General features: G+C 33.8%; 3 protein-coding genes across 4 annotated transcripts; all 3 read right to left on the bottom strand.

The window, feature by feature from the left end:
* Positions 1-281: 281 nt before the first annotated feature.
* On the bottom strand, positions 282-6,430 carry LOC111478893 (protein REDUCED WALL ACETYLATION 3). Of its 2 annotated transcripts, XM_023123407.1 has the most exons (16): positions 6,007-6,430; positions 5,814-5,865; positions 5,245-5,336; positions 4,922-5,065; positions 4,775-4,831; positions 4,618-4,690; positions 3,941-4,099; positions 3,282-3,431; positions 2,885-3,140; positions 2,283-2,398; positions 2,103-2,189; positions 1,916-2,004; positions 1,707-1,769; positions 1,556-1,612; positions 1,145-1,241; positions 282-1,055 (listed from the first exon to the last, which is right to left on the bottom strand). In XM_023123407.1, exons 2-16 carry the CDS (start codon positions 5,844-5,846, stop codon positions 900-902), a joined length of 1,629 nt encoding a protein of 542 aa, XP_022979175.1. In that variant the 5' UTR covers positions 5,847-5,865; positions 6,007-6,430; the 3' UTR covers positions 282-899. The 2 variants fall into 2 exon arrangements, with proteins under 2 accessions (XP_022979175.1, XP_022979174.1); XM_023123406.1 differs by lacking the exons at positions 5,814-5,865; positions 6,007-6,430 and having other exon boundaries at positions 5,245-5,504.
* A 1,974-nt stretch (positions 6,431-8,404) lies between these two features.
* LOC111478018 (probable WRKY transcription factor 71) lies at positions 8,405-9,828 on the bottom strand. The gene is made up of 3 exons (XM_023122075.1): positions 9,450-9,828; positions 9,208-9,351; positions 8,405-9,030 (listed from the first exon to the last, which is right to left on the bottom strand). Exons 1-3 carry the CDS (start codon positions 9,719-9,721, stop codon positions 8,646-8,648), a joined length of 801 nt encoding a protein of 266 aa, XP_022977843.1. The 5' UTR covers positions 9,722-9,828; the 3' UTR covers positions 8,405-8,645.
* A 4,501-nt stretch (positions 9,829-14,329) lies between these two features.
* Positions 14,330-18,042, bottom strand: LOC111478359 (two-pore potassium channel 3-like). Its single transcript, XM_023122563.1, has 2 exons — positions 16,390-18,042; positions 14,330-14,734 (listed from the first exon to the last, which is right to left on the bottom strand). Exons 1-2 carry the CDS (start codon positions 17,520-17,522, stop codon positions 14,587-14,589), a joined length of 1,281 nt encoding a protein of 426 aa, XP_022978331.1. The 5' UTR covers positions 17,523-18,042; the 3' UTR covers positions 14,330-14,586.
* Positions 18,043-18,257: the final 215 nt, after the last annotated feature.

The following is an 18,257-nucleotide window of genomic DNA, read 5'->3' on the forward strand; positions in this document are numbered from 1 at the left end:
TTGAGCGGAACTCGCCCCCGATAGTTCAGCATATATCATCCACCAAGATGGTCGAGGTTGGAATTAATGTCTACAAGAAAAATAGAGATGGTAAAGTTATAGAGATAAGGCATTTTCCTACCACACTTTATACAAAGAAGTTGGACATAGAAGTGCATACCGTAAACAAGTCGGGCATCAGCAGAAAAAATAAACATTTTATACGAACTTTCACTCTTAGAAAGCTTGAACAAGTCGAAAATCAAAATCGAAGCCACCATTCTCTGGTTTGCAAATTAGAAGAGAAAGAAGTGAAAATGATGAATGCATTAGAAATAATAATCAAGTGGAGTTGATCATCATCAGATAACACATCTCTATGCACAGATTTTCTTTACTCAGTTGAGAGTGTGGATGGGATAACAAAAAAAAAAAAAAAAAAAACGAAATGATACATAATGAGAATATTACAAAAAAAAAAAAAAAAAAAAAAATTGTGAAGTTAAAGGGCTCTTCCAAACTCCAGGGAGACACAAATGGCAACGAACTCATCCAGCTTGGGGGGGTTTTCCCCTCAACCACCTGAGTTCTTGTTTTCATAATCTGTCTGTCTGGAAGCAATAGCAACCCTCCAGAAGTCTTCCCTAGTGGTCGAAAAGCAGAGGTTCAACATAATTCCTTTCTATATCTATCTTTAGTCTTGCTTCACCACTTGGCTGTAGAATTAATTAACAGTTCTTGAGTCCCTCCCACATCACAATCAGCTGGCAAGCAAATTATTTAATCTTTGCTGACTATGAGACATACGATGATGTGGTAATCAAAATTATTGCAATCTTTATACTCTAAATATTGATGATGCGATAATCAAAATTCCAAGCCTTCTGGATTCGTCTCATTGTAGAAAATGGACTTACCATTTAATGAGGGATGAGAAGAATGACCAGCGAGATGCAATATAAACATACAGAAATTGCAGCTCCAGCAAGGAGATTATGCAGCAACCGTCTATTATCTTTTGTAGGTACAAAGGTTGATTTCAGTGTATTGGTTAATTCAAAAATCCTGAGGGACACCTGCAAAACAGAAAAGGTATAGATAATGCAAGATCGACCGCAAGTGTTAAGCAAGGCCTTCGAATATTTTAGACTGCGAATGTTCTTACTATGACATAGATGGCAGTTGTAAGCATGAAGTTGAGCATCGGGTATTCTGGGATGATTGAGAGAAGCCACTTTGGCTGTCCATTAGACACATTCGATCTGTACGCCACAAGCATAAATTAGACTGCAAGTACAATAAACTATTTGCATAATAAACCCTAAAAATCATCACGTACATTTTCTAAAACCAAAAAGAATATTTATCCATTGAACAAGTTGATTTTTAGAAAAAAAAAAAAAAAAAAAAAACAAAGGATGGTTTCAGCAGTATGGTAGTAACTTCTTAAATGCTTAAAATTAAGAGTTTATGAACAAATGCGAGTTGAAGGCAGCACGATGTAGGAACAATTCTTATCTTCCAGGTTTTAATGAAGATTAGACTTCGGTAAAAAAAAGTAAATGAGTAGTTATACCTCAACCATATATGGAACTGTGAAATATACGTCTCCAACGTTATCTTGCCAAGCCACCTAACAACACAATGATCAAATAAATGAACGTGCAAAATGAGGATTAACGCAATTGAATCTGAGCTTTATAGTTGACAGACGAGAAAATACATACGCAAAGAGGGTCAAAGAGTAGCTTCGCAATTGCTGAGTAAAGTTTCGTAAGCAAATGTAAATACTGGAACCACAGAAAGCAAACGAAACATTAAGATAGTTGCAATTTCAATTTCAATGCACCCAAATTCCGTATTTGCCAGCCATTGTGTGGGAGGATAAAAAGGACTATAATATTGATTGATGTAATATAAGATGTTCAATACTCACGTTATAGGAATCCACGATGTGTAGGGATGATATTTATTGTAAGTCACCTTGTCCAGCTTGTAAATGTACTCGTACCACATATAACCAGCCTAATCATGGAAATTAGAATAAGATCAATTGTACTGAAAGTATGAAAACAGATTATCAAACCTAAGCAGATAAAAGCACTCCAAATTATGCCACTTACTATTACAGAAACAGTAACAATGCTTGTCTTGACTGAAATTCTCTTCCTTGCTTCAGCTTCCTCCAATTTCTCCATCCATTTTTCAACCTGGACATTGAGAAAATTCAAAATTCAGTATCTGAAGGACCAAGACAGCAAGATCCATGAAACTCTGATGTCACCAAACGTTTACTAATTTACATTGGGGTGATAGTATGCATATATCATGCCGATGATCCATATATAGCGATCTAGACCAGATCTAAAATGCCACTCATGCAGTTTGGGGAGATCAACTTTTGCAGGATCAGTATACCCTGTCAATAAAAAGAACAGAAAAAGAATCACTATACTTCAGATTATCAGATACGCAGATAAAGTAGCACTTCGCAAATAAACTTGTCTTTGAATCACCAAAATTAACCATATTCCATAAGTTGCACAATTCACTAGATAAAATTACACTAAAGCACGAAAATGACCAGTTAACCCAGCCATATATGGAAAGGGAAAACGTGTTTTGGATGTATTCTCATAAATAACATATTTTAAATTCTTTTCTCTCTTTTTTTTAAGAATGAGGTTGTCGTTTTCAAAATCACGGACTTACGATAGAAATTTCAATGAGTGAAAACATCAATTTTTGCAAGTTATTATTCAATCACACCTTTCTCGAAATAATTTTAAAAACAAAAACAGGAACTACGTTCAGAACAGTTTTCCACTTGACGTCTATCAAATTATTACCTTCATCTGTTGGGGGAAAAATGAAAGTAAAAAAAAAAAAATTAAAAAAAACTAACCTAAAAGGAATGTAAATGGACTCCAGATGATGTCAAAAACTCCAGGAATTTCCCAAACTGCAATAACCACAAGGAAGCAAGCAAGAATCTTTGCAATCATCACTGATCTTATCTCATTGTACTTGTTAAAAATTCCAAGAGCTCCATACACCATGAGAGTAAAAAGTGTATGCATCGGACAGATGTAGTACAGCATGTAGTCATTGGAAAGAATAATACAGCAAAAAGCAACAAAGAAATTTAGTCGCCACATCATCTGCATCAACAATTAGAAAAAGTCAAGCACTGCTGGTATCCTGGAAGTTCAGGGTAGAAATTCTAGAAAAACTTGAAGGGTGAAACAATTATGCAGCGCTGGTTATGTCTATCAAAAGAAACGAGGAGGGGGGCGGAACACCTGAGCAAAGCGTGCCAAGCTAAAATCCTTTCGAATATAATAGTAGGAGAAGTTTCCAAATCCAGTCATCCACACATAAGCAGCAATAAATACCCGTATGGCATTATAAATTTCTGTCGCAGCAAAATAATGGTACATTAAAAATAGAACCTGCAAAAACCAAAAAATGTGTGAAGGCAATCACAATGTTAAGAAGCACAATAAACTGATTGATATGTACAATTAATACAAAGGAGAGAAACAAGCACGGGCTAGAATTGCCCAGAGATAAGCTTACTTCAAATCAAACAAATATGGAAGCTCTAAGTCCAGAATTAGTACAAACAATCAATTAAATTAAATCAGATGGTAACTTCTCTTTGGAATATATCATTTTTTTCCATCAAGTGGAAATTTCTCTTCAATATATACCTATCCCTTAACGTTTTGACCAAGAAGATCCCAACACTACATTTAAAATTATCTAACAAAAGTTAAGCATTGTACATAAGAGATATGAAAACATCTTCAGTTTAGGCAAGAAATACATCTTTTGACAGCTACGATTGCTAAAGAAATGACAAAAAGCATCAGCCCCTCACACTTAGAACTTAAACTTGCACCCAAGGTTTCTTAAGGTAATTTATTAACGGGTCATATCTTTATTGTAGAGAACTTGCCTGCATCCACCCTTTCCATTCCTCTGTTTGATGTCGATTTAGGTAAAGTATCGCCTTTCCAGAAAATGCTGATTTATCATTGTGTTTCTTCAAAGACGTCATTGCAGAAACAATGATGAGAAGGATGTAAAGAAAGAGGAAGAGATCCCGATTGTAATTCTGCTCAAGAAAAAACCATCGATAGTTAGCTGACTAAACTAAATTCCATCGAGATTCAAGAGCATCTATCAGTAAGTATGATTGCTTCCCTTCTTATTCTCTAAGAAACATGGTAATGTGAGAAATCTGTCAGTTATATATGGATATGCAGCAAAAACAATTGGTTGAAATCAAGTCCCTATTTAATTGTTTATAGTGCAAATATATGTGCATCAAGTACAGAAAAAAGGCAGGATGGAAGGGAGGAGACAATCTAGGAAGGGCCAAGAAAGAATTGGAAAGCCAAACCCTGATAATTAATCTGAAAGAGCTTTTGCATAACATTTAGTCCAAGTTTATGGAAGTTGGAAAATATAAAGCAGAGAAGCTTACATCACTACACCCGTGTAATAAAGACACGGTGCACTTCTCCAACTCAAACTATCAGAACAATATTTAGATGGCCACATAGAATGAATTATAATCAAAATCCAAATACAGGTATCCATTGAACAAGAGATAAGATCAAGTTCAAGCACCTTCTTAGAATCTCCCAATATATTTGTGCGGTCACATACGTAGAAGTACACAAGAATTGCCCCAAATTCAGATCTACAAACAATGGTCAACGAGTATGTGACTGTAAGCTACAAGTTTTTGTGTCACTACCTGCCAAATGCTAAATTAACAACTTACATTGCTCTCAATGTAGCCCGATTTTCCAGCAAGAAGGACTCATCTAATGTCAAAAACCTAAGTTATAAAGTTTGAGAAGTAAGGATGGTATTTGAAGGGTGTGTGAGAGAAAGAGGTAAAGAAATATATCAGGAAATAGAAAATAACCTGATTAAGTTTGTTTTAATTGATGAACTATGCAACTTTGCCGAGGCTGATCTTGCAAGGCCTCCTTCCAGCAAAGCAGCCTCATCATCTTTAACTTTATCTCCTTTCTCCTCACCCAATTCAACAAGATTAATGTCTGAATGACTGTAATCAAAGAAAGCAACAAGTTCAGAGACCCATGACCAGAAGACTTGATAAAAGTAGCAGATCTGACAAATGCATTGGCCAAGCAAAGAAATAACTAAGTTCCAGCTCAGCCTTTTCAAGAATAAATGAACTAACTTATATCACCGTCCATGGCGTGCATCGAAGAAAATACTCACACTTTAGAAAGAAGTCGAGCCTTCTGATACTCTAGAAACTCTGAATATACCCAGGCAACAAAAACTGGAATCACGCCCAACAAAAAGGAAACCTGAAACAGAACAATAGCTTCTGATATCACTAACAAAAGCAAGTGGCGCATAAAAAAAACACATCAACATAAACATATGGAGAGGATGAGGATTTATTTCAGAGCATGTTCATGTTGCGTAGTTTGCAGTGTTTCCATAATTAGTTGTTTCTGCATTGGGCATCTAAACTAATTTTCACGCCAAGATCAATATAAATACATTGATTTCATTTGAGATATGAAGAAATTAAGCGGAGACTTCCCAATAATCAAAAAGTCGAAGCTATGACATCAAATTGTCAAAACATTATTATCACCACCAACTCAATCCAAAGACACAATAAATACTTCCCCGTCCGATAATATTAATTACAACTGTACCATACATGGACAATTACACAACTAAGCAGCACCCGGAAATAACAAACTCAAAGTTCCTTCGATTAATCTAGTAAATAACGAAGTAATTAAAGACAGTTGCAGGGCGAGAAATTGTACCAGGCCAGGATTGATTCCCTCCGAATCCTCCATTCGAGATCCCTGTTAAAACCTGCCAAAATCAAATTGATCAAAAAAGGAACCCATCGCCTGATATAGAATTATACAAAATCCCAAACTCCAAGCAACAAACATAGCAACAAAATTCATAAGAGACCAATAAATGGAAATGCAGATCGAGAATGCCACATACCACGAATACACAAGCGTAATCAGATGCAGAAACTAGAGCCTAGCACATCCAGGATAAAATTAGAGAGAAACAAAACAAAAAAAGAAACCCTAGTTGGCTAGTGGGGCAAAGATCCAACACTCCCCAGTGATATAGAAAAAGAAGGGAATGTCTTTGCTTCAAGATTGAGTAAAGAGAAGTGGATGATGGGTCGTAATTGTTGTTGTTGCGACGGTAGTTCTGCAGTGGGTCGCTTGTTGTTTTCACTCTTCCTCAGATCTTGTGATCACCAATCCCGATGTGGTTCCGCTCCGACGACAATTTATACCGTTGATAAGTTTTATAATGCTTCCTATTTCACAAAGCTCGCCGGCGTTCCTTTTTTTTTTTTTTTTTTTTCCGGCTACAGATTAAGAATTAAGTTACTACAATACAAGCCAAGAATGCACGTTCTCGAAGAAAGTGACAATGGATTAAAAACGTAATTTATGAGCAAATTTATTTTTTATTTTTTTCACGTTTCTAAAAAAAGCCCTCGCAGTGAAGTAGGAAGAGGGCGAAAAATTGCCCGAATAGTTTTAAAAATTATGAAAAAAAATAAAAGATTTTAAAGTTATTGTTTCCTCTAATTTACTTCTTTAATTTTAGGGTTGGGTTGGGCTTGTTAAACGAACCCGACTGGTATGACATATTGTCCGCTTTCAGCATGAGCTATCATGGCTTTGTTTTGTGCTCCCAAAAGACCTCATACCAATGGAGTTACTATTTTTCACATTTCTCACTTATAAACTCATGATCATTTCCTAAATTATGAGATGTGGGACTTTCATCATCCAACAGGGCTATTAGCCATATGAAAACAATATATGTTTAAATAATTTTATTTTTTTAACTTAATAATCGCATTCAGCATCATGTCAATACTAACACGTTATCTCACATATTTAAATATTCATATATCAAAATGAAAATAATCTAATTTAAAATTTCTTATTATTATTTTATAAAGACATTATTCTAGGAATTATACATTTATCCCTTTGTTTATCGACAATAATTGCACCGTTCATTTAGACGCCACTAAAATAACAAATAGGCTGCATTAATTGCGTAGGGAAAACTATAATAAAATATTTTCCCCAAAATTAATAATACACATTAATGCCCATCTAATCAAACTATATTTTGATCAACCTTTTATGGGTATTGTAGTCATTAATTCTTAGGCTGACCTCAAAAAGAAAAAAAAAAAAAAAAAAAAAAAAAAAAAAAACAATTAATTTGACTTAATTTGAAAGTTTATTTTAGAAATAATTTCATTCCACCGAAATAAGGTTTGGATAATTTTATTGATAAAAAAATCTTAAAGCAACGATCATATGTCATGCTTGAATAATTATAAACATGCACCCTAAACTACATAAAATTGTAAAAAAAAAAAAAAACTTAGCGATTGACCTTACAAATATAACTAACATGGTTTATATAGCTTCAAAATAAGATATTTAAAAAATGGTAATTTTTATATTCTATTATCTTAATTAGTCATCGTGTAAACGTAACATTGAAATAAATAAAAATTCTTAAAATACATTAAAGAAACATCATAATTCTAAACTTTAATATGACGTGAATTGCAACATCTTGTAATAATTTGAACGGTATTTTTTTGGCACGTTTATTGAATTTTATCGGGTATGATTTATACATTGGAGATCAATTTTATTGGTTACAATACCCATAGCTAGATATCTAAGATTTAGGGAATAACTAATCATTTAAGGCTCTTTAATATTCTTATCAGATAAAATAAGCTCTTTATTATTAGACTATGGGAAATTGATATTTTAATATTAAAAGCTAACCCACCTTTTTGTCACAACTTTTTTGTTTTCATCATTAAAAAAATATTTAATTATTAACTTCAATAAAATTTTTTTTATCTCCATTACTTAATTAATTTTAATGTAGAAATTAATTCATAATCAATACATATCCCTAGATCTTAAACTACGTCAAAGGAAAGAGAAAACTATTTATTATATCAAATAACTAAATAATTTATCATCATCCTATCATTAATATATATATATATATATAATAACACAATTAAATCGTCTACGCAAAAAATAATAATAATCAGAATCCAACAGGGAAAAAAAAGGCTTTTTATTAAACAAATAATAATTTTTAAAAAAAATCCCCAAAAATCCAGTCAAAGACGGAGAATTCAATTCAATCGTTTCAAAAGAACATTATTCCCCATCACCAACCATGGCTCTAATCCACATGGGTGGGAGCAAAGACCCGACCCGATCCACGAGATTTTATGTCACCCCCTATCAATTAATTAATTACTTAAAAGAAATTCGCACGCCTACACTTAATTAAATTAAAAAAAAAAATTGAAGAAAATAAATAAATAAAATGGAACTCAACTAGAGCCATAAATAATAACGATAATAATAATATTGAAAACCCTACATCAGAGCCAAATGTCAAAACTTTAATCTCTATCTCTGATCACAACGCCAAATCTAAACGGCGCCATTGTTGTATGTAAAATGCATGCAAGATCGATCTCGCCAGTTTTTATGTTTATCCCAACAACGATAATCAGACCATATTTACACGACACGAGATTGTCATCAAAACCTCATTCATGGTTGTCGGTTCAAGAACGGCGGCGCCGTCGGAAAAATGTCCTGCAGAAGCCCGTAGTCTTGTTGCCGTCCGTTATAAGGATAGTTGAAGCTGCTGCTTTGTGAATAAACGGAGTCACCACCTCCAACTGCCTGGTTGTTGTTGACGGAAGTATTGTTCATCAGCTGTGGAAGATACCTCACGCCACCGACCACCGGCATTGGTGCCAACATGGACGGCTGAAACGCGCCGCTCGCTGCCGACAGGTTCCCCCTTAACGTCGCGGGAATTGGGTGATTGTGTTGCCCTTCGTACGTCGTAATTACTATGGATGGATCTTCATACGATCTCTCCACTCGTTTCTTCACTCCGCATTTCTGTGTCGTACATCTGTAATAGCTCCTGCAGATCACATGCGTAAGGATGATGAATTTAGACAATTTTAAAATTAACCCTTGCACCCAAAATTTAATTTAAGTTTGGAAGAACCATCAAACCTAGGATTACTGATCAAATTTAGACCATTTTAAAATTAACCATTACACCCAAAATTTAATTTAAGTTTCAAAACAATCAAACCTAGGATAAGCGCTGTTCTTGACAGCCTTCTGTCCGTATTTTCTCCATCGATACCCATCTTCAAGATGATCAACCTCGCTCTTGGTCATGAAAGCAACTCTTGGCTCTCTCTCTTTCTTATCTACTTTCTTTTTTGATTTAGCCCTGTTGGTAAGAACACCCACCCACCAAAAATGAAAAAAAAAAAAAAAAACTAAACCCTTTAAATTTAATTTAAAAAAAAAAAAAAAAAAAAGACATACGCGGTCTTGGAGCTCTCTCCGCCGTCATCCATGTCTTTGATCTGCTTATCCTTCTCTTTGAGGGAATCATCCTCGTCAGCTCCAGCATCAGAGGAGGAGAAGGAAGCAGAGGAATTCATGGGAGTCCCTGAAATTTCATTCGAGTAATCCGAGGACAGCTCAAAAGCTCTCGCTAGAGACTCGTACTCATCCAAGCCTGTTTCTGAATCACCCAACCCACCGTATCCAAAAGGGCTCGACAAAAATAGATCTTTGAACATTTCATCTGACATGGAATCAGAAAGAAGAAGAACAAGAAGATCCAAAACGACGACGTATAAGAAGAAGAAGAAGAAGAAGACGAAGAAGAAGCTATGGTGTTGAGGGTTTTGGTCCAGGCTTCAGGGTTAGATCGTCTTCTTGTTATATATACATAAATATAAATATATATAAATAAATTAGGAAACGAAAAGTGTTTAGGTTTGAATTAGACTAGCAATAATAATCATTCTATAAAGACCTTTGACGAATTGGACTCTATTATTAAAAATTAATTAAAATTATACTATTAAGGTCTTGAAAATATATTCATTTTCGAAAGAAAAAAAAAATAATGTTTAGTCAAATTAATTAATTTGAATTAAAGATTATGGCCTGCTAATATACCTTTTCATATGTTGGTTTTTTCGTAAATCCATTCTAATTATGAGATCAATAAATATTCAAATTATTGGACATTAGTAGTTTAAAATTTTAAATTAGGTTAACAAAATTAATTATTACACACAATGTAATTTATATGCATATTATTTTGAGTTTATTATATGCGATTTTTATTAATAATAATAATTTTTCATTTTAGTGAGTAGAGATATAAAAAAGTAAGGTTTGGTGTATGAAGGGCTATTTAATTAAGACTAATTAATTTTTATTACGCCTAAGAAGGGCTATGTAGAGGAGTGGCACTTTAAACTCGACTTAATAACTTCAAAACAAATAAATTTCACTCTTTTTATTTCATTAATATTATTTGGCTCATTTAAAGAAAAACATAGTTGACCTTTTTCTATGTATAATTTAAATATATTTTTCCATATCTTAATAATTTAAGCATGTTTGACAATGATTGAGTATTACTTATTTTTTATTGTTCATTTCAATTAAAACAATATTTACAATATCATTCATAAATAAAAAATTTGTAATAGTATTTTTAGAATAATTTGAAGTTTAAAAATTAAAATAATTTTTGTAATTTAATGTAAAATGATAAAAGGAGAATAAAGGAAAACGAATTAAAGGAGAAAGTTTTGAGTTTGAAAAGGTCAAAGGCACAATTACAGAAGAGGAAGGTAGCGCGTGAATTATACGTCGTAGGAGAGCGAGTGGATTAGGGTGGCATGCGTAATAGTCAGTCACGAGGGGCTTTAAATCGAGTCTTTGGTCAATAATTCAAACTTTTGATTTAGGAAAAAGGAAAAAAAAAAAAAAAAAAAAAACTCGGGGAAAATGGAGTTTGAGAGTTACACGTGCCCCAACTGGCACCGTCATTTGACCGTGGATGAAACTACATGTCGGCAAATTAACTGAGCCTTTTTCCGCTGCCGCTTTCCTTACACACCTCTCCAAAACGACAGAACGTGCCTACTATTTTTATTTCAATAATTTTTTTCAGAATTTAAAACTATATATTTAATTGGTTTAAATTACATTTTGTTCATTTATTATATTTATTTTAAAACAACATTTTATGTATTTAACATTTAAAAAACATATTTTTTAACCTATAAATTTTACCTTTATAACGTCTAATATAATCAATTATATATATATATTTTACATTTTGACCATATATTCTCTATATTCTTAATTCTATACCATTTAAATTTGATGGTAAGAATAAATTATAATTAGTAGGTTGGTATTTGAATTTCAAAATAATACACGTAAAATAATAAAAAAAAGTTTTATTATATGTATATATATATATAGGTATAGTCGACTTTGGATTAAATGTGATTGTAAAGGTTCCGTATGTTTATCCTTTGTCGAGTGGTTCAGATTAATTTTGATGTATGTGTTTATACGTATGAATGTATGGATTTAGATTTGTAATTTAATTTTAATAAAGTAAATAAGAAGAAAATGTTGGGAAACATAATATAGTGGGGGCATCGGACAATGTGTTTGACATTGTGACAAGGCAGCCCACCTAGGTTTGACTTGGTCAGAAAAATACCAATTATATTTGAAAATTCAAAGGTTAAAAAGCTGGTTTGTCTTCGGACCAAACCTAGCTGGCTTTTTGTTACCTTTAATTCATCTTTTTATTTATTTATTTATTTATTTTAATGTTGGATAAAAGTACTTCCAAATTTCAATACATGCTTTTGTATGCAATTGAATGGACTTTTTGGGTTTACTAAACAAATTTCTTCAACACTTTGTTCCTTCTTCAAATTTGTTAAAGGTTAGTGTATTCTTAACTAATTTAAAAAATTCATAAAATTTTTATTTATTAAGATATACGTCATTAAAATATTATTAAAATAAAATTTAATGGGTTAACCTATAATTTTTATTTATTTATTGAGTTTTAATATGTTAGATTCAATTTTTATTATTAAAATATATATATATATATATTTTGGTTATTTGATAAATTCTTGTAGGCATCAAACATTTAAATTTCTAATTTTTTAAACAAAAAGATAATATTAAATGGAATAAACATATTATTTAGTATTTATAAAATAAAAGTAAAATTGATGAATTCAAGACACAAAGGGAGCACATAATTCCATCCACTAGTCAAATGGCTATTTTATTTAATTAATTAATTAATTGGTATTGTTAGTAGTTGAGATATGCACTTTTGACCACTAAAATTGCTGCTGCCTTTTTAATTAATTACAAGAAAAAAGAGTGTTCCATTTTACACTATCAAGAAACGAGGCTTTATTTACTTGCTTTCCAACCCCATTTATCGACAAAACTTTCTCCTTTCGTACACATTCAAACATGTTTTTTTTTTTAACAATTTATATTCTAATTCTTATAACATAAAATTTATGAAATGTCTCGTTAAATTATATAATTTAACGAGTTAAGACATAAAGAAAAGTAATGTAATATATTATTTTAAAAAATTAGGAGTATTAGAAAAATAGTATGGCTTCATGAGTACCTACATCATAATTATTATATTTTTCAAAGCTCGCTCATACAAATGGATTAAATAATTATAAGACTATGACATCATAAAATTGAAAACTCAAAACTCAGAGAAAATGATTATTATTATTATTGGACTGTATTTTTTAGAACATTCAAGAGGGAAGAATGATCCTCTCCAAATTTTCTAAATTAATTATCTAATCAGTCAAATAAATTTTGTTTGATTCGTTCCATTAGAATCAAATTTTACCAACTTGAATAAGATCGAAACGTTTACTTAAGAAAAGATGATTTAACTAATTTAAATAAGCGTGAATATGAGGCAAATTCGCTTGATATTGTTGACATTTTTTTTATAAAAATATTTCAATTTACATCTTTTTTAGTTAAAGTGTTTTCATTAAGAAAAGACACATTTAAAGAAAATTGTATTTGAAGATAAGCCAGATGAGCAAATTATTCCCATTTTTTAAAGTATTTATCTGATAGGATAAATTTAGTCACATTTATCTTAATTAAGATTTTTAAGATAAGTGTGCTTAATTTTTATTCTAGAGACATTTTAATTATTTATATATTTATAATATCTTTATTTATTTGTTTTTAATATATTTGGATTCTAAATCTAGAGTGGAAATATATGCTTTAATTAGTGAACTAAAATATAATTAAGTGGTATTTCGTTAGATTAAATCTCGGCCTTCGTATGCATGACGTAATATTTAAAAAAAAAAAGAAGAGAGAATAAAATATAAAAACAAGGAACCATATCTACTCCACTAAGGAAAATTCAAATGGGCGATTAAATTAAACATAAATTTTCTCTCTAATCCAGTAATGTCGCGATCCAATCCATGTTATTTCAGATGTGAAAGGGTTTTCTAAAAGGAGATTCTCTCAAAAGTCAAAAAAAAAACTTAATATTTACCAATTCAAATAGTTGTGGAACTTATTATCAACTGAACTTTTATATTATTTATTAATCAACTGCAGCATCAAAAAAGGACCTCTTTTTCATAATAATTCACCAAATCCATTAAAAAATATCAGCCAAGTAATTTCAAAAGACTTCCATTATGATTATGAGTTTACTTGGTCTTCTATTTTTCTCCTTTATATATATATAATTATGTGAGGGACATAGGCTTGACTTGGAATGAAGGATGCACGTCAAGTCATCTTAGATTGAATGGCTTCTTTTTTTAGCATATGGTTTTGGAAGGTTTGTGTTGAAATATAACGATATATTTTGAAAGAAGCCTCCGGAGAGGGTATGATCGTGCTAGTTTGTTTCTTTCTCAAGTGTCATTTGTTTGACTAATTTGATAGCGGTCGTTTGGATCTACAAACTAGTGAGAAGATGAGGATTTAATTCTCTAACTTATTGGTTGATGACATATGCTTTTAACTAGTTGAGTTTTGGTTGGAAGGGTTATAAGAAAAAAAAAGAGATTGATTCTTAGTGGTGCTACTAAAAAAGAGAGACTTATCAGACTTGAAAGTTACTATGTGCAACTTCTTTTTTCGGTGGTTCAATCATAGTAATTCGTTAGGTGACTTTTTGAAAAAATTCTTAGGATACATGTGAATGAGGACAAATCATACTGAAAGTACTCGAGTTGGTCTGTGGAGATAGTTTTCGTTCTTAGAAGCAAAGCTCAATTCTAGAAAAAAAAAAAAAAAAAAAAGAGGAAAGGAATGGCTGAGATCAAAAGGCAGAGCTATGGAAACATACAAAGATATAAACCAATAAACAAATTACAGTTCAACAAGTTCAAACGATTATCTTTTAGTTTCTATAGAAGATTCTTCCTAGTTACTATGCTATCAAAACTTTGTACAGAATCATCACATGAATGGAGCAAAACAAATGTTGTAGGAAATTCAAGCTCTCTCTCTCTTTCAATCTTTGATGATCCATAACTCGAATCCTTCCGAATCCAAATGCCGAGGGAATCGTTGTCGGTATCGTGTTTGTATATCAGTGATGACTTTCCAAGAGATCAGCCAGTGTAATCTTCCCACAGTTGCCAGTGTCTAGTCTATCAAAGTTATTAGATATCTGCATCACATCTTTCTCTGATACCTTTCCCATCTCCTTCAGCTTGTATAGCACATACTCTGACCTACTGCAACATGGATGACATAAAATACCCAATGTCAGCTCACCCAGTTTTGTTGTTCTGTTTTATATTACTCGACTTGATTCACAAAATCGATATGTGTACCAATAGGCTACGTGCCAATTGAGGTACCAGCCAAACCTACATGGCTGTGATATTTAAGTTGACAGAAGAACATGGACCGAACCGTATAGGACGGGAAGGAAGGCCTAACATAGATGTTCTCAACAAAGGAACTCAAACTGGTACTAGAAATCTAAATAGAGATTGAATTACATATTGAACAAAAGACATGTTCAAACAAGAATCATGGACAGTTTTGGATTAGCTAAGTTGCAGCGTGTTTCAATCAGAGTAAAACCAGAAGATATAGAAAAGTTGAGGCAAAGATCTTATGCCTAGTTGACTTAAGACATGAAATAAGGTTCCAACAAGTTTAGCAGGAGTGCAGTGTCACAATCTGCAATATGATTGTGACTCGAGTAAGTCATCGAGGACGATGACTAAGTTAAGTGGAGGAGATGGACCGTGACACACAGCATACGACGTCGTAGATGGAAACGTGTGCAGAATCAGGATGAAGAAGAACTCTTTTAGTGTTGATAAGAAAATAGGTTCGTTGTCAGCAAAGAATTCGAGAATTCCCATCTCTCAAAATACCAAATCCAATACTTAATGCCAAAATAAGAACCCGACTTAAGCTAGCATATTCAAGCTTTTAACGATATTCTTATTTGGCCCTGCTTGCATCGATAGCTAACTAATGACCCACCCTCATAACAGAACACATTCTCATAGCACATGCACCCAATTCTCATAGCACATACCTATCAATTCTCTTGAACTTTTGTTCTTTTTCATAATTTTAAAGAGGAGGCATTTCGTGTTAAAGAAAAGAAGTGAGAGACCTGCCAGAAGACCCATGGGGGAGAGATTTCTCAGATGTCTTTTCTCAACTTGTATCAAATGAAGAACTATTTGGTATTCAGAAGCCAGAACCTTTACAGGCTAACAAACCACACACACAGATTTCGTTCAACCGTGAGACTTTTGAACCTACTTACCAAACAGTTAAATCATGTATTAAATCATGGAATCTCACATTGGTTGGAGAGGGGAACGAAACATTCCTTATAGGGGTGTGAAAACCTCAATCTAACATACGTGTAAAAACCTTGAAGGGAAGCCCTTGAAGGGAAAGACCAAAGAGGACAATATCTGCTAGCAGTGGACTTGGGTTGTTTACAAATGATATCAAAGGTAGACACTGGACGGTGTACCAGCGAGGATGTTGGGCCCCCAAGGAGGAGTAAGTTGTGAGATCCCACGTCGGTTGGAGAGGGGAACGAAACATTCCTTAAAGGGGTGTAGAAACCTCTCTCTAACAAACGCGTTTTAAAACCTTGAGGAGGAGCCCTTGAAAGGAAAGTCCAACGAGGACAATTTCTGCTAGCGGTAGTGTGTTTGGACTGTCAGCCCATGTGGCTCTTCAAACACAGCAAAGTGGGTAGGCAATTTCACACAACTTATGCAAAAAATGCTCATGCATGTTCATGAAACAATACAAGTAAGACATCTCAACAATCAGAATCAGTAACATCCAATCCAATTCTCTAGGCTACTTCTCTAAATGAGTTTGAATGAATAATGTTAATACATACCTCACACAGCCATTGTTGTCAGTATCAGCAGCAAGAAACTCAGAGACAGTCATATCCTGACCAAGTATCCACTTTGCCATCATCCTATGCCGCTTATCTACCCTTGCCTCTGCCAAATAAAGAAACGCCCGAGCAACAGCAAGGGTCGATACAAGCAACCAAATCGAAGCAAAAATACGACCAGTCATCGACTTGAACGCCTGATCACCATATCCAACTGTTGTGACAGACATAACTGAAAGATAAAATGAATCCAACCATCCAAGATTTTCAACAAAATGCATTACACCCATGCCAAGTCCTATGCAAAGAATCACAACACCCAAGGCCAGAGCCACTTTCATTCTAATCCTCATTCTTCCCTTCTTCACATCAATTATATAGGATTTCCCGGATTCACGCTGCACCCCTCTCTTTACATTCCTTAACAAATAACTCTCCTGCAAATCAAGCACATAACTGACCATTCCAGAGAGTAATATATCAATAAATCCGAATCCCACCAACACAAACAATACGGAGAACAGCTTCGTCGCAGCACTATTGGGCGTGATATCTCCATACCCAATAGTGCACATAGTTACAATGCAAAAGTACAATGCATCGACCACAGGGTGAGTCTCGTGAGCCGAAAACTTATCACGATTAATCCAATAGATAAGCACGCCCAATGATAAGTAAAGAATTAGAAGAACAACAGCTTGGCGGATAATAGATAGCTTACCAAATTGTGGTTTGGGCTCTTGCGAATGGTTCACATCGTTGATGACGGCCATGGCAGGTGCGGTTTTGGAGCGGTGGAGGTTGCTCTTGTGCCATGAGTAATTGGAATCCACAAGCCATGCCTGTTGAGACGGCGATTGGGATTTTGGGGCCAAAGGTGTAGATGGGTCCTGAAGAGAAGATGAAGCAGAGGGTCTTGACGAGGAAAGGGAGAGCGTCAAGGCGTCGAATATGGGAGAAGTGTCTTGCGGAGACGATGAAGGACCGAAGATCAGGCGGTCTTTGAACTCCGTGGGTGTCATAGGGAGAGTAATTTCATCGTTTTCAGGGAGTGGACATAATAATTGAGGAGGTGGAGGAAGCGGCTTCCCCCTTGGGCTCATATACGGAAGAAGAGGCTCTTTCTCCATTCAGATATGATGCTGGTTAACCTCTGAGGCCACAGTGCAACCAGCAGCGTTGGGTCCAATCGTAGGACAAGAAGAAGAACGCGTCAAAATGAAAACCCAGGAAACGATTTTGGTGAATGAATTTCAAGTCACAAAGACAACGTGGGATAGATAGAGTGAAAGCTCAAATGGGAGTAAACTGTTGGGACCCAGAAACTGAATGCCTCCAAAAGGGTGAAGAACGGGGAAAACCCAGTGGCATAATTACATTACAGAGCTCCGTAGCAGCATACGCACTGCGACGACGGAGGAAGACGAAGGATTAATGAAGAAGCGATTAATGAGGCACGATCTGATGAAGAAAAAGAAACCCAATTCACTCGAGCTTGAGCATTGATCATCCACAGCTGATCAGCCAACCCAACTGGAATCGAATTTCTTTTCCCTTCTCCTTTGCTTTTCTTCCTTCTTTTGTAGATATCTAACAATTTCAGAAATAGCTTCATAAACTGTCAGCCAGAAGCCCCGGAACCACATATATATTCCAGACATTTTTTTTAGAATAATTTTTATTTTTTATTTTTATCAAGTTAAAATTATGAATGTTGTGGATAACTAAATTTATAATTTTAAAAGTGACAAAACTTTTTATAATTTATTGCCAAAAATCTAATTTATTACACTTCATGAAGATAACAAATATTTACATATTTAAAAGTATGTTTTAAGCTATCAAGTAAAATAAAGTGTTTGGTA

The sequence above is a fragment of the Cucurbita maxima genome, unplaced genomic scaffold, assembly GCF_002738345.1.
Source record: "Cucurbita maxima cultivar Rimu unplaced genomic scaffold, Cmax_1.0 Cma_Scf00004, whole genome shotgun sequence".
NCBI lineage: Eukaryota > Viridiplantae > Streptophyta > Magnoliopsida > Cucurbitales > Cucurbitaceae > Cucurbita > Cucurbita maxima.